We start from the raw sequence: 16,218 nt of genomic DNA, 5'->3' as shown, positions 1-16,218 counted from the left end.
TGCGGGACTCGATCCCAGGACCCTGAGATCATGACCTGAGCCGAAGGCAGCGGCTTAACCCACTGAGCCACCCAGACGCCCCTCATTGTGATATTTTAGAAAGGAGAGAAAGACAATGTTTGGTTACTTACAATTAAGTGATTCCTCATGAATGTGTTTGTTACTTTAGAGTAGAATCTGTCCTTTTTTGTTACTAAAGCTAGCCTAATTGGTTTTATTTCAAGTGTCTTCTGCATGAAACTGGTTTATCTTACTGTTGATTCATTAACATTTTTTATGAATAAAAGAAATCACTTTTGCTTGTAAAGTTTCCATGGAAATATTAGTTTAATTTTTAAAAATTATGTATCATAGTTCTAAAATTAAATTGCCTGAGATTTTATTATCTTAGGACACACCAAAACACTAAGAAGAAAAGCCTATATTGAAAGTCTCATGTTTGATTCTTCTATTCCAAGGCCATGAAGATAAAAACATAGTTTTTATCTCTGTGAAATGTATGCAGTTCAGGAAGTGAATGCACTAGATTTTCATGAAGGGGGAACATTTTCGGTTTGGAGGCTTAGAATGTAGATGGTACTAACTCAAGTCCTGAGTGATAACTCAGACTCACAGAGAATATGGACGGGGTTTAGTTTCAGATGGCAATAATTATCACTTAACCCCTTCTGACACTTGGTTTTTACTCTTTTCAAACTAATTTTTCCTTTCACTTCTCAGCTTATCTGTCTCTCTGGCTGCATTCTATGAGCCTATAGTAGAAGTTGGCATGTTATAATCACAATATAAGATATAAAGAACAATAAATATATAATAAAATAACTCATATACAAATAATGGGATTGTCAGTTATTAGAAGGAAAAATATACCCATGTTAAAAATTTCTCCTAATTTTCACACTTTCTGGGTGTAGAGGTGGGATGTTGGGGGGTGTGAAGAGGAAAAGCCATGGCATGAGACTCAGGAATGAAGTAACAATGAGGGTCTGTATGCCAGCACCGTGCCAGGGCTGTTTACATATGTCTCCGTTTTATAAGATAGGGACCACCATCTCCGTTTTACAGATAAGGTGATAAAGGTGGGTGGAGTCAACAACTTGCTCAGTCATTGGCAGAGCCAGAATTCAAAGGTCAGAGAGCACGCCATACCTGCTAGTGGGTTGGAAGGTGAGAGGACCAAGACGAAAGGGCCCAAGTCTTTGTAGGCCTCCAGATAGTCCCAGTGAGGCCAGTGTTTCTGTTTTTAAACTGAACGTCTCCATCAGCAGCGTGTTGGTGACCTGGAGGAGAATGTGCGATTTCTGAGGTTTCCGAATTTGAAACTGAAGGAATGGTTCCAGCCTTGACTTAAATATTACTTGTTGACAGAGAACAGGGCCAGGTGCCTTCAGGGGGCTGTGGTCTTCTTTCTTTCAATAAAATCGCTTCATCTCCACATGAAGTGAATTTTTAAAAGCAGATTACTTTTCATTGCCATGAATTTAAAAGTATCAAAATAATTTTCCAGAAAACCTTGAACAAATATACATCCATTTAAAAAAAAAAATGATTTTATTTATTTATTTGACAGACAAAGAGAACACAAGCAGGAGAAGTGGGAGAAGGAGAAGCAGGCTCCCCACTGAGCTAGGAGCCTGATGTGGGGCTTGATCCCAGGACCCTGGGATCATGACCTGATCCAAAGACAGATGCTTAACCGACTGAGCCACCCAGGCGCCCCTATACATGCATTTTTTAAGGCATTGTCCTGTTTTTTGTTTTTTGGTTTTTTTTTCTGCTTTGGATCCTATGTACTACTGCTGACTTTCAGGACAATGAAAATGGATTGTTTCCCAGACTGTGGAAAAGAAGGATAGTCAGCCTTGTAGTTGGTACCTGGAAATACGGTTGCCGAATTTTTTTCTTTCTCTTGGCCCCTGGTGCCGTTAATTGAGGAAAAGCCAATTGGCAATTTAAAATACTATTCTAGAATACCTGGGAAATGAAGTTGCTTGTTCTTCCAGAGAAGGAGGAATCTTTGAGTAAAACCTAGACCAGCTAGCCATTGTCTTCATATTCTTGTTATGTCACAGTGTAGATTTAGCCGGAGTAGGATAGTCTCTTTATGGTTTGGTGGCCTAGGGAGTCAGAGGATTTGAATGCTGATCCCAGCTTTATGTCTTTGTGGATTCCTACTTAATCTTTTTGTGTTGCAATTTTCTTTACTTTAAAATGAAGGGATCAGACTGTATAATCTCTAGGGACCTTTCTAGCTCTTAAAAATAGTTCTAGGGTCTTTTTCTTTCTCTTTCTCTCATGTTTGTCACTGTGCAGAAGTAGTCAAGGTAGGGGCAGTAATTCACAAGTACCTAAATGCCTGCCTTTTTATATAAGAGTGGTGCAACATGGCAGCCTCTTAGTTAAATATGTGCTTTGCGGTTTTTTGGTATAATGAAAATTTGCTTTGAGCTCGCCTTACTGTTTGTATAGTAGCCATCAGCCATATGTGGGTAATTACGTTTAGATTTAAATAGATTAAAATTCAAAATTTAAGTCCTCAGTTGCACTTCTAGCATTTCAGGAGGTCAATAGCCACGTGGGGCCATTGGTTACCGTATTAGCACAAACAGAACATTTTCACTTTGTCACAGAAAGTTCTGGTGGACAGTGCTGTTTTAAGGTGTAGTTTATAACTGGAATAAACTGTATTCTTGCAGTTCACATTAAGTGGCCTCTATGGAGTCTTCTAAGGTCGTTTTTGGCCAGTTTTTCCAAATGGGGCGAAAAAATAAGTTATTTAAGGTATTTTTATTAAGAATTATTTTTATAAGTTACATAATTGAAGATAAATATGAATTCATCTGTCTTTGCTGCATCTTTAATGGACTTTGGTTTTTAGAGGTCGAATTTTAAAAAGTGCCCTTGCGTGGTAGGTGGAATGAAAAAAAAAAGGGTAAAGGAAAGATTGAACATTAAACAATGTATGTTGCCCTAGTACCCCAAATAAGACTGTGAAGGGGCGTGTAGAATTAGGCTGTTTGAATAGCACAGGGCTCTACAAAGCTAATTAGCCTAGAACTGGTTACAACTCAGTAAACTGTACGTACGTACTCGGCTGGTTTTATGCACATGCTCCCAAAACTTTTGTGATATATAACCTGATGGGGAAAAGGAAGAAATTTGCTTGCCTTCTTGTAGATTACCTGTGTTTGTTATATAACAAAATTGTAAATCACTGATGAGCTCCTAAAGTTCAGAACACTCTGTTGGATATTGTATCACTGAATCATATTGGTGCTTATAAACAGACTTCTGAACAGATTTGATCACGTGCATCAGTGCACACAGCAGATGACAACCAGGAGTGTTTTTGACGGATGCCGAAAGATCATGACCAAAATAAGGCATTAGGTTGTAGTGTTTCTGTGGAATTACTCTTTCTGTAATTTGAAATGGATGATTGGACATGACCACATCTGTTTCTTCCACCTGTGTAGTGATCATGCTGTAGTGCCACGTGGTGTTTAGGTATTGATTCCTTTTGGAAAAGACAGCATTGATTAGCTAGGAACCCAGCTGGACAGTTGGGTGTAGATTCTTAGTCAGTGCAAATTACTTTAACACTTTGGACTTTGAAATTCTGAGATCAGAAGTTCCTTACTGTTGCAGTTGATTAGACTCTAGGAACTAGTCATTGGATCCCACAGACAGAACTTAATGCTCCATTGCTAATAGCTGACTGTGGAAAAGTTTACAGTTGCATTTAATTTGGTCAACTGTTAGGCTGTGGTCATCATTCGGTTTTTGTTCTTGTCCCCCCCCCTTTTTTTTACCGTTTTCATGAGGCATAGATCTTGAAATAACTTTACCAACTCTAAATGATTTACATAGTTTCTTCTATTTATAAGTAGTTTTTTCATATTAACAACACAGGGCTGGTATTTTATTTAGTTATTCTTTTATTTTCTAGGTAGAGGGGTCCAAGAAAACAAAAAAATTCTTTTATAGTGAGCACAAAATTATGACCCCAATTTTTTTAAGTCCTGAAACTATCTTTGTAATAAACATTTCTTCTTGCCTTGCATAAATGCACATTCACAGTGAAAAAAAAAATAGATAAAGCTTTACTTTTAATGCTGAACTCAGTTTCTGTTTGTTAAGTATACTTGCTTATTTTTATCTTGGTATATTGAGCTTTCCTGGTCATTTATAGATTACAATTTAGAAGTGGTCAGGCACACATACACAAGATTATAATTATTGCTACTTTCTTTCCACCTAAGCATGTGGCTGTCCCAGACCCAGCTTTAGAAGCTGAGTTGTCCATACCTGCTTGCTATAAGGAAGGTGCTGCTGTGCTCCTAACCGATTGCTGTTGGCACAGTTGTTCTGATAGCCCTGTGTTCAGTGATTAACTCTCCATGTATTTTCTCCTTTCCCAGGAAGATTCAGAAAGGGCCAGGTATTCCCACCGGTCTAGTCATCATCGACCTTATCTGGTTTGTAATAACCAATGAACTTGCCCCTATACTTGCCCCTCATTAACTTAATGCAGTTACCTGCAAACTTATGCCATGTTTGTTTTTGTTCTTATCAGGGAGTTGAGGATGCATTGTCCATTCGAAGTCTTGGCAGTCACAGGGTTGGTATTTTAAGTTGTTTGCACCATGATAGCAAAGCTTATATGTGTGAGCTTTCTGCAGCATTATTGCCTGAACAATCTGACAGTGTTCATATTCCTTTGCCTTTAAAAAAAAATAAAGGAAATATTGGCAAAGTCCTTTCATTGGAAAGTGATCTTTCTCTTAAATCATTGCTATAATCAATATAAATCAATTCTAAAATCATGAATATTTTAAACTATTAACATATGTAGTACTATTTTTTGTGGAAAAGGAACTTTGATTTTGAAAAATTGTCTCAAAATAATAAGATTGATTCCTATGGAATGACATTGTATAGTTTGACTTTCAGATTTTCCCACTTCCATATTTTTAAAAATAACTTTATTAAATGGGTAATAGCTTTGGTGCTTGGTTGACTAATTATAGTTCTATTACATGGAAAATTTGAGCTACTGATTTGAAAAATTCCCTGCTTATCATATTTACAGTAATTACCATACTTCAACATTTTGATTAACATTTTGTAGTATGTCTCACCTTTTTAGCATTCATTGCTATAAATCAAGGTAAATGAGAGTTCGTTCATTGAAGTCTTGTATATTGTGCCAAGACACTGATCTTCTTTTAAAGAATTGTGTTTGAAACCTTAAAGCAATGCTTTTAATTTGTGCACTGACAATATTGATATGCATATATATAGATTTTTCATCAGTAAAACCATCTTTCATGTTGAGATCTCTATTGGTTAACTTCCCCTAAGTCTAGTTTTCTTCCTAGCTTGTGTAATATATAAAAGTACTCTATAATAAACCAAGTGTGATCTGGTATATCAGTTACAGATGTGTTTATAGTCTTAAATAGTCCTTTGCTCTAGTCATATTTCTTATTGGTGAATGTAATCTACTTTCTCTTTTTACAATAAGTTCGTACACTTGCTTTTGAATCATAAATATTTTAGTTAATTGCAAAAGTTTAGATTTATAAGAATATTAACAAGTCTCAGTAATCTAATCAGCAACTTGAATTGATTGAATTGATTTTACAGGAGAAACATTTTTTGAGATAATAAATTCATCCTTCTTCTACCTGGAGATTTTTTTTCTCTTTAAACACTTTGAAAAGAATCTTACAGGGAGTTAGTCAATAAAAGCTTAAAAGTTGAGTGTTGAGAGTTTGAGAACTATCTCTCCCCATTTAAAAAAAAAATTATGGCTTTTTCCTTTGCTTTCCATTATAATGTTCATAGTGTGAGGTTTCACACAGTTATCATCAAGCTGGTTATTTATAATTTTCTATGTGGTATCAGGGAAACTTGATTATATATTGGTTATATTAGTTTAACTGAACAGTAAAACCATCTAAATTTGACCTAATTTAAGAATCTATTTTTTTAATCATTTAAAAAAATATTTGAGAGAGGGTGTGCACGCATGAGAGAGAGCATGTGTGCACGAGAGAGAGAGAGAGAGAGAGAGGTGCACAAGCAGTGGTGAGGAGGGGAGCAGAGGAAGAGGGAGAAGCAGACTCCCCACTGAGCAGGCAGCCCAACGCAGAGCTCAATCCTGGGATTCTGGCCAGGATCATGACCTGAAACAAAGGCAGACGCTTAACCGACTTAGCCACCCAGGCGCCCCTAATTTAGGAGGCTTTAAAACAAATCTGTAAACAAGCACAAGAGAAATTAAACCTGCAATTAAGCTAATGAAGAATTGGTTACCATGGGGGTCTATAAAGTAATGATGATGATTTTCTTTTTATGGAAATTTTACCATTAAATACATTTCAGATAAAAGTAGAACTCTCACAGCATTTTATTTCACCGTGGTAAGAGTGAAAATTTGCTGCTATGGTAAAGAGTAAAGCTCCCAGTATTTTAAAAAATCTGAGTGTGAACATGAATATTAATAAAAATTTTACACTCTAGAGGAGACTCCAGTACGTTATTGCGTGTGAGTGTATATCCAGCACATTTTAAATAGTTAGATTTCCTGGAAATAAGTCTGAAAGCTCACTAATAACATTGTTTAAAAGAAATATAATTGAGGGGGGCACCTGGGTGGCTCAGTTGGTTAAGGGTCTGCCTTTGGCTCAGGTTATGATCCCCGGGTCCTTGGGCTCCCTGCTCAGCGGGGAGTCTGCTTCTTCTGCCTCTCCACCATCCCCCTCCCGCTCCTTGTTTCCACTCTCTTTCTCAAATAAGTAAATAAAATCTTTAAAAATAAAGTATAATTGAGGTAAGATTTTTTTGTTTGTTTTAAGTAGATAATATTGGGAGTTCTAATTTTCATCAGATTATGTCGTTTTCTTTTTAAAATTTTAAGTAATCTCTGCACCCAGTGTGGGTTTTGGGCTTGCAAGAGTTGCATGCTCTACTGACTGAGCCAGCTAGGAGCCCCCAGATTATTTACTTTTTAAAAAAATAACCACCACAGATGCCTGGATGGCTCAATTGGTTAAGTGTCTGCCTTCAGCTCAGGTCATGATTCTCGAGTCCTGGGATTGAGTCCCGCATCAGGCTCCCTGCTTAGTGGAGAGCCTGCTTCTCCTCAGCCTCCTGCTCCCCCTGCTTTTGCTCTCTCTGTCTCTCTCTCACTGACAAATAAAATCTTTAAATAAGAGTTTAAAAGAACAAAAAATAAAAAAAAATAACTACCACATACATTAAGCTGTATTACGTAGACAGCTTTTGTTCTCTTTTAAAAATAAATGTGATGGCCTAAAACCCTGACCTAAACTCTATTGGGATTTGCTCTGTAATTTGGGAGTTTTGGTATTTCTTTGCCAGTTATTTTTTAAAATGTATGAACTATATATTAAAAAAGTCTAACACTTCTGGACCTTGTATTGGATGTATGGTCATAGTAGTACCTGGATGTGAGGCAGATGTATTTAAGAATATTTTCTGCCATATTCTTAGGGCTTCAATCTTTTTTTTATCCAGTTAACTTCAGTTAATACTTTCTTGAAAGATGGCCTGCCAGAAGGTATTTGGGCTGGAAATGGTGTCCATGCTATAAACATTCTATAAAAAATAGAAAGAGCAAAGATAGTTCAAGACGGTGAATGAAAGGTTTGGGGGCAGGAGGATGAAATCAAAGCCCTGAGCTTAGAATTTAAATAGTCTGTTTCTTCAAAAAACAGTCTGCTTGTAAAAAGCATCTTACAAATGCTTTGTCACTGCTTTTTATATTGAAATATGAGAGGACCGTAAGGTAGAGGTCCAAAATTAGGAAATTGAGGCCATCTTGAACCAGAGCAGTAGGAATACATTACAGTTTCTTACTGGTGCAGATTTTTACTGTTGGATATATTAGCTCCCCTTAAATTATTAATACGCTTAGTATAATTTAAATGAATTTAATTTTAATATGCTTGTAATTTGTGTTTTGTCATTTACTACTACACTGTTTAATTCCATGGAAGAGCCCGTCGAAGGCCATAACTGGGACACACTGGAGCAGAGCCAGTATACCCAAAAGGAAAGACATCATGGTGTGTAGTTCAGAAAAATGTGCAGTGTTAATATTATGCACTTTGACTTTCAGAGTTCTGCGGGCTTGAATAATAGGTATATTCTAACGGAAATTGACACTTGCTGAACTTTGTTTCTACAAACAAAAAGTTGCTCCATTTCTTTTAATTTTATTTCAAATGAAGACTTTCAGGTAACTTTCTGTGAAAGTTAAATTCTTTTTGACAGACTGTCATAGAAAATTTGGAAATGTTTTAGCAAGAGCTCTTAATATTTTCAGTTCTCCCTTCTTTGATGAATTATTTGTTTTTAAACAACATAGATACCAATTGGTATGTACTGGAGGGATTCTTTATATTTACCCAGTTGTTCTAGTAGCAGTTGGGATGTCCAAGTTATGGATTTCTTATCAGATTCAGCAGTTTTTTAAAAACCAGCTGAACTCTGCATTATGTTTTCGAAAGAGAAAATTGAAATAGGTCAATTTCAATTCCCTTGTTAAATTCTGTGCCTTTGAAAAATGCCGTTGGAGCTACAGAGAGGATCAGAAAACATAAGACATGGCTGTTTTCTTCACTGAACTTGCCTGGTTGGGAGGGCAGAATAGTTTAGTGGCAAGGATGTGTTGGCTTGAGTAATACATATTTTAGTGATGATATATATATATATATATATATATATATTTTTTTTTTTTTAAACAAAAAATGTAATTTGTTAATGGAGAAGAGACCTAAGTGAAATTTCTATACAGAAGGAACTTTACTTTCAGGGAAATGTCACTCACTATACAGTGACATTTTACCATTGCACGTAATTTACTAAATGCATAACTTTAGGCATTTTAGAAAATTTTAGATAAATAAGATTTTTGTTACACATGTAATAATACTATTGTTTGCCTCTTCTGGGTAAGATTGCTTAAAAGGTGTAAGCTAGAATGCTTCAGAAACAAAATTAGGAAGTCACAAATCTAAGTAGTTACTAATGTAATTCAGTTTCTTTGATTTAAAATATGGTATTATACTTATTTTCTTAAAGACCCTATATGAAATAGGTTTTTCTGATCTTATCATAATTTTATGTGTTTTTCTTTGATTGATATTTAATGCCACACTTGAATGTGTACAGTGCATATTCCACACTTTGCCTAGACTAAGTTACCAGATTTGTTCAGTGTTTTTAATAGGGAAAGTTTTTGAGAAGGGGAGTTTTTCAGCTGTGTATCCACAGGCAGATTCAAGGGAACTTCCACATTTTGGTGCTGCAATTATTTTTTTATAAGCCTGATTATATTAGTTATGTGCTCTTGTTTCATTATCTATGCCTTGCTTTTGCCATGTTTCAAACAATGGGAGATGATGGTAACAATCACAATAATAAAAAGTAAAACGTCTTTTTTGATTTCAGAATGCTTTATTCCTGCATGTAAAGGCTCCCTGTGGGTGTTTTGTGCTACAGCATACTGAGATTGAATCATCTCGCCATTATTGACTAGGAATTCTGTGTTTGAAAGAGAAGATGCAGCTTTACATGTACATAGAGTTTAGCAATCACTTATACTAGGAAAGTGTGGTTGTGGGGAAGAAGATTCTTTTAATCAAATGTAATAGCCTTTGTATATAATAATTTTTGACCTTTAAAGTAGTGCTGGATTTTTAAAAAATTGTTTTTACTTAAATTCTGGTTAGTTTGGAGTTTTAGTAACTTTTTTCCTCTTTATATTTCTGATTTTGGGAATACAATCAACTCTCAACTTTTTCTGAAATCCAGTATGATGCTCTCAAGGATAGATCGTCAAGACTTTCATCATTAGTATGTAGTGCATGACTGTGTTAAATGTAGAGTTTTACTTTATAAATACCTAATCATGCTAATCATAGATTATGACTAGCTTTCACAGGTTCGTTATTTTGTTTTGGGGAAAGCATATGGCCAATAATGCAAAAACTGTTGTTTTGCAATTGTGGCATAATCGAACATTTGAATAATTTTTTCCTTTAGAATTTCAGGATCAGATAAAAATGATTTGCTTCCTTATTCAGGATTAAGATTGGTAGTAATATCTTTTCTTAAAGTGATGAGCTCCTTAAATGACACATGTGCATTGCCTGGAAGACATGTTTCTGGCAATGTTTGATGCCCAGTGAACTATAGGCCCTGCTGTGTTCCTTGTTATGTGTCACAAGCCAGCAGGTGTGAAGTTGCTAAACAGGAAACAGCCAGCAGTGACAGGTGTTACCTGAAACATGTTATGTCTGCTCATTTTTGCTTGATTTGGTTGGTTTTTTATGTATGTCATTTTAGCCAAGGAAGTTTAGTTATAGCATGTTTTCCTTGGGTTAATATTATGTTGGTAGATTGCCTGAGTTTCTAGACAATATAGTCATCTCTTAAAATGTTCAGGGTAATTTATAAAAGGAAGGATATGCATATTTAAAAAAGAACAGTGAGTGGATGGATTTAGGATCTAGCTGCACATTTGTCAAATGATTTGCCTAGAGCAGACTGCTGATAAGTAGGACATTTCTAGCTACACCTCCTCATTTCAGGTGAGCAGCACATAGCTAGATTGGGTTTCTTGTCTACTTAAAGACCTGTATAGTAGTATTTCTGTCCTTTATTCCCTCATCTATACCTGGTTTTGTGGTGCTGGGTGAAGTTATGTACTGAGACAGTGCTGTCTTCAGAGGACCTGTGTGTAAGGTCCTTTGTCTGATAATGCTGTTGCTACAAGGAGTAATCCATACCGTCTGGGCTGTTTTCCTCCTGAGCAGCATGTGCTTTTCTTGGGCAAAGCAATGCCATATTCTTTCTCTCAGTCTTGTTTTGGTTGATCCCAAAGGATTGCCTTTTTGCCTTTTGTTAAGAAAGGCCTAGAAGGAGGTGGAACCTATTGTCCTGCATATCTTTATAAGGAAGGTAGAAGGTAGAAAGGACTCAAGTAAGATGTGGGGTGAACATCCTCACAAACGCCCTGCCTGGCTCTGAGTCCTAATCATATCTTTTTAGCTGTCTGTACATGGAGCTTGGTGGCATGGGGGCAGAGTCAGGGGGACTGCGGATGTGTAGAGGTGCTATGTATCTTCGGTAGTCAGCCAAGTGCCATGATTAATTTACTAACAGCTGGGAAATAGATTCCATGGGGATTACTCTGTATCTCTTATGCATCTTTCTGTGTGTAATTTTAAGATGAAGTTTATTAAGTTATTTTTTAAACTTCACTCTGTGATTGTGAAAGTTAACTTTAGATGTTTACTTCCAGAATCATTCTTACAGTCACTCTTATGGAATGAAGAAGAGGTCTTCTGGTTCTCATAAAGACCCACTGGTTAGTTGTGTTCTGTCTCATGTCCCACTGTCTCGTGCTGCTATAAAATTCACTGATTACTTCTAGGGTACTTAAGAATTATGGTTGCTTTCATGTATGCCTTAGGTGTTATTGAAATTTGATAACATACTGAAACATGATTTATCAGAATCTATTTAAAATTAATTTTGTTTTCACTTACAGGATTTAATAGCAAGTTAATACAAGAAGTTCATTAATCATGTATTTTCAGTTATGAACTGTACTTTGGAATATACTTCAAGAATAGGTTTAGTGAGATTCTTTTTTAAAAGATTTATTTATTTATTTATTTATTTTTTTGAGAAAAAGAGAGGGAGAGATCACTAGCAGGGGGAGGGGCAGAGGGAGAAGCAGACTCTCCACTGAGCAGGGAGCCTGATGCAGGTCTCGTGACCCAAGCTAAAGGCAGACAGTTAACCGACTGAGCCACCCAGGCACCCAGGTTTAGTGAGATCTGTATCCTTATTTTAGAAATTTGATTTAGTTGTGGTAGTATAGACAGTGCCAATGTTTGTTGGTCAAATTTTGGGAATGTGGAATGAATTTTCTGGTAGAAAGAATGAGGTATGTGTTAGCAGAATTCCATGTTGTCTTGCAGAAAACTCTTTAACCTAGAATGCCATTAAATTGCAGAACTAATAGTGCTCTATTCTAGCCACCTTGCTAAACATTTCTGTTGGGGAAAATGTGTCCAGAATGCCCATTTGGGGTATTAGGAACACCTCTTCCTGTCAGGCTGCCACAGTACTGATGGGAGAATCAGTTCCAAGCTTCCTGTTAACTGGTTCCTCTGGAGGGGGCTCTGACCTTTGGTGGGGTGAGAGAGGATCAATAAGCTTCGGCAGGTAGGAGAGAAAATAATGGAGAGGACATTAGTGAGAAGCTCTGGAGGGTGAAGCCTTGGGAGCTCTGGGGAGAGGTTAGTCCTGATGCCTTGTTGAGGGGCTGGTGTGGGGAGGCCAGGCTGGGAGTGGCAGGGGTCAGTGGTAGGGATCCCCCCACCCCCATTACAGTGTCAGCAGTACAGGAGGAGTCTGTCAGTCAGGGATTGCTTACATTTCCTTAACTCTGAGTGAAGAAAGTGGTTATAAAGGCAATTTTATAGATGACATTCTCTTTGCCAGGTAACCATAGTCTTTATAATGGCTTGTTTTTATGGTGTATTGAAAAGGAACCTGCAAAAAAAAAAAAAAAAGGAACCTGCCATAGATGTTTTAGGCTAAACCTGTTTAGGACACACTTGTACTGTGTCTTTGGTAACTTAATTCAATCAGTTTATTTCGTCAAATGATGGGACTAGGAGAAATTTGAAGAAAAAGACTTCGCTCTTTTCTGTGGCATTGCCAAGTGGATTATAAAAGTGGTAATTACTCAGTTGTCTTGGCTTTTCCAAGGATGTTACTAAGTATGACAGGAGAATAAATCACTTATTTTTTCCATTCCATTTTGACGGAGGTTTATGCTCATGTTTTTAAAGTAAAAAAATTAGTATTGACTTGGTTTGAATACAGTTAACCTTTAATATTAGTCTTTTTTTGGAGATTTGAGATAATTATTATTTTGACTTTAACTTAATGCAAGTCAGTGCTTTAAAGTCATTGTTTTGGAGGAAAGAGGGTAGGTAGTATCTGAGTTTGCCTTTGTGTATTGTCACCAATGTTTAACCTAAGAAAAATGTGTTTAATTTTACTTTTTGCAGAGCGGCCTCTACTTTGACCAGAGAAGCTATAGCAGTCTTAGGCATAGCAAACCCACCTCTGCCTACTACACTCGGGTTTGTCTCAAGCTTTTTGGCTTTGTGTGTTTTATCCAACTTTAACATATTTCTAACCCCTGGTTTTGCATTTTGACTAGTTAGAACTAATCTGTGAGTGGCTGTGTGTGCACTAGTTTGTGGTAACTGAATTCATAGAGTCTGTATATCTTTACATGATGTGAATTATTGAACCACCACATTTGTAAATGAGTACGAATTTCCCCAGTTTTTTTTAAATGAAAAATATTTAACATACAAAAATGTTCAAAGAATGATATATTAACCACCCACGTGCCTACTACTTAGATTGTACAATTAATATTTTATTATATTTCCTTTATTATTATTGTCTTTCTATCTATCCATCCATTGATTTATCTTTTTTGGGGGGATGCATTTCAGAATAAGTTGTAGGCATCACTGTACATCATGGTGGATGGTCTTTTAATAAAAGCTTATATGTAAAAATTTAAACTGTAATTGGGATGGGAAGATTATAATTATTTGTTTAATGTTAGAATCCTTGTTTTTTCAAGATGTTTGACACACCATACATTTGAAACAGAAATATGTGTGGCACATAGTACATAGAAAAGAGTTCAGTTGTCAAAACCTGCCCACACAACCTAGATATTCTTATTTGCCCTGATGGGCTTGGAAAAAAGAGTTGAAAATTATTTTCAAATGACAGCAGAAAAAGAAAGGTTTAAGTCCATTTTTAAAAATGCTGTGCCTTGTTAGTGCCTTGGATTCATTGTGACAAGTACGTTTTTTCTGATTAAACTAAGACAGTTTGTCTATGGCCTGTTTTGAAATACAGGGTTTCTAATCTATTTGGAAAAGAGTTCTTGTAGTGATAACTTGGAGGTCATTTACCTGCTTCCTCAGCAACCAGGCCAAGCTCATCAGGAGTCTGCCGTGAGGTCTCCAATGTGTCTCAGAAGCTACTGGTGACCCGGGTGTGGCCACTGACCTCCGTACTCCCCTTGGATGGCCCTCTTTTCTTGAGTGTTTTCTGAGTTTGCCACCTTATCTCCTAGCATTATTATTGAAAACCCAGTAGGACTTAAAACACATTTATAGAAAACTTTTCCAGGTATTTCTCTCATCCCTTAAAATGGGTATTCAAAAAGATTTCTAATGGCTAAGTTTTTCTCACCTTACATGTTACTTAACTACGTTTAGCACTCAGGAAATGCTAAAGAATTATGATGGAGTACAGAATAAACAGCTTCTGCTCTCGTGATGGAGAGACCAAGTCTCCTTTTGTGAATTATCTGGTTCTGTTTTGTTTTTTGTTTCTTAACAGTCTTCCTCCCTGTGTAGTGACCCTCTGGCAACATCAAAGAGTACCAGGGTTAGTACTTTCTGAGAAGCATGTTGCTGTCAGAGCTACCAGTTGCTTTTCTTTGGGTTAAATCATGCGCTTTTTTCATAGGCCTCCTCTACTGCAAATTCTGGTCTGCTGAGAAGTACCAGTCTGGTTTGTATTTTTCTCTTCCAACGTGTGTACTCCTGGTGGAGCCACTGTCATGGTGCTGACCCTGGCTTGACAGCTTTCCTACGAAATAGCAAGGACACATGGCTTTAATGCTGCGTACACTGCAGAATGTGCTGCCAGTGCTTCAAATGAGAACCTTTTGGGTAGTAAGGAAAAAACCAGCCTTATTTTCCAGATACTGCTGGCCATTGGTAGGCCCTTGCTTACAGTTGGTTTCCCGTAGAGAAGACAAACTTGCATGGGCCCCACTACACTTTATACTTTGTGAAATGGTTGCCCATGCATCGATGTTGTATTTTTCTTTGGGACAACTGTGGTTTGGCCATGTTAAGACTAGGCTCTGTCTAATAAAGCAAGCTGACTAGAAAGCAAAAGCCGTTATCTCTGTGTAATGTGCAAGTTGTGAGCTGGTTGCTTTCAGGCTGTTGCTTTGTTGTGCTGTGGCCCGTTCGAGTAGACTGGCAATGTGAGGCTTTGTAGTTTCATTTTATTGTGCCAATGGGCAAAATGCTGTGTGTCCCTCACTTTCCATTTTTGCTCATTTCGCTCTTTTGAGAGAATAAATCTGTAAAAGTTCCTTCTCCTAGTTTCATAACATGATGATGAAAAGAAATACTGTAATGGTGCTTTTTAAATGAAGTATGAGTTTGAAGTTTTGGGACTGATGTAGGACTTTATGCAATCAGTGAGTGTTCTCACCTGACACACCATTCTACAATGCTTTTTTGGAACTGAGTACTGTGAAGAAATTGTGACATTTTCCGAAACAACTTTGATGCCTGAATAAATAGATGAGCGGTATTTCCTCTGTTCTTTAGGTGTCATTGTATGATGGTGGATTATATAACCCTTATGGGTCTCGAACTGTAAGTCCAAACAGGGGGAGGTGATGGGGGGGCGTGTGTAGGTGGGCACAGTTTACTTACAAAGAAAAAGTCATTTAATCTCACCTGCAATTGCTCTATAAGCTGTGACCCATGAGCTGACCAGTTGTGACTCTCACCCAAGTTGTGAGGAACTGCCTGCTGGAAATCATGGCTCACAGTATGAAAGGAATATAGGCGGAAAAACTTCTTTTTGGGCTCATTAGTCCCTGAGGAAGAGGATGGGAGCATTGCTCCTCAGGGCGTCCCCTTCCCCTCCTCACCCTCCAGCCAAGGGCTACTAGATCTGGAGGGTTGGGAGGGAGGTACAATTCCAGACCTGGGAGTAACAGTCAGCTTCTCCCCGGGAGCCAGTGGCCACTTAGATCCAAGGTCACAAATGTATTCCCCCAGCAGGAAAAGGAGCTGGCCATTATTGTAAAACCTTTCTTCTTGGAAACTTTATAGCCATCTGAATACAGTTATTACTCATCAAGAGCAAGTTCGGCCCGAAGCAGTCCCGTGGTGAGCTGTCTGGTCTCTTTGCATGCTTTTTAGATACTTCGGGTTGTTTCCTTAATCTGTGCTCACAATTCGGAATATTAAGAATGTGTGTTCACTCTCTTGGCATGGATTATCATTTTCCTTAAGTACCCAAACTCAAGTATACTAA

At 37.3% G+C, this 16,218-nt stretch overlaps 1 protein-coding gene across 3 annotated transcripts in view; it reads left to right on the top strand.

Annotated features, from left to right (window-relative positions):
• LOC111159092 (LRR binding FLII interacting protein 2) overlaps window positions 1-16,218 on the top strand; it is a 105,417-nt gene that overhangs the window by 39,697 nt on the left and 49,502 nt on the right. Inside the window, exons 5-13 of one of the 3 annotated variants that reach the window (XM_022521490.1) lie at window positions 4,422-4,478; window positions 4,577-4,621; window positions 9,847-9,888; window positions 11,339-11,404; window positions 13,125-13,199; window positions 14,491-14,538; window positions 14,620-14,664; window positions 15,501-15,548; window positions 16,014-16,070. The exons of the other annotated variants lie outside the window; for them this stretch is intronic. Of the exons in view, the coding sequence (XP_022377198.1) occupies window positions 4,422-4,478; window positions 4,577-4,621; window positions 9,847-9,888; window positions 11,339-11,404; window positions 13,125-13,199; window positions 14,491-14,538; window positions 14,620-14,664; window positions 15,501-15,548; window positions 16,014-16,070 (483 nt within the window). The remainder of the gene's footprint in view (window positions 1-4,421; window positions 4,479-4,576; window positions 4,622-9,846; window positions 9,889-11,338; window positions 11,405-13,124; window positions 13,200-14,490; window positions 14,539-14,619; window positions 14,665-15,500; window positions 15,549-16,013; window positions 16,071-16,218) is intronic. 3 annotated transcript variants of the gene reach the window in all.

Source organism: Enhydra lutris, unplaced genomic scaffold, assembly GCF_002288905.1.
Source record: "Enhydra lutris kenyoni isolate GAN:26980312 unplaced genomic scaffold, ASM228890v2 scaffoldscaffold66, whole genome shotgun sequence".
Lineage (NCBI taxonomy): Eukaryota > Metazoa > Chordata > Mammalia > Carnivora > Mustelidae > Enhydra > Enhydra lutris.
The sequence above is the reverse complement of the archived record's forward strand: the minus strand, read 5'-3'. Positions and strand labels throughout refer to the sequence as shown.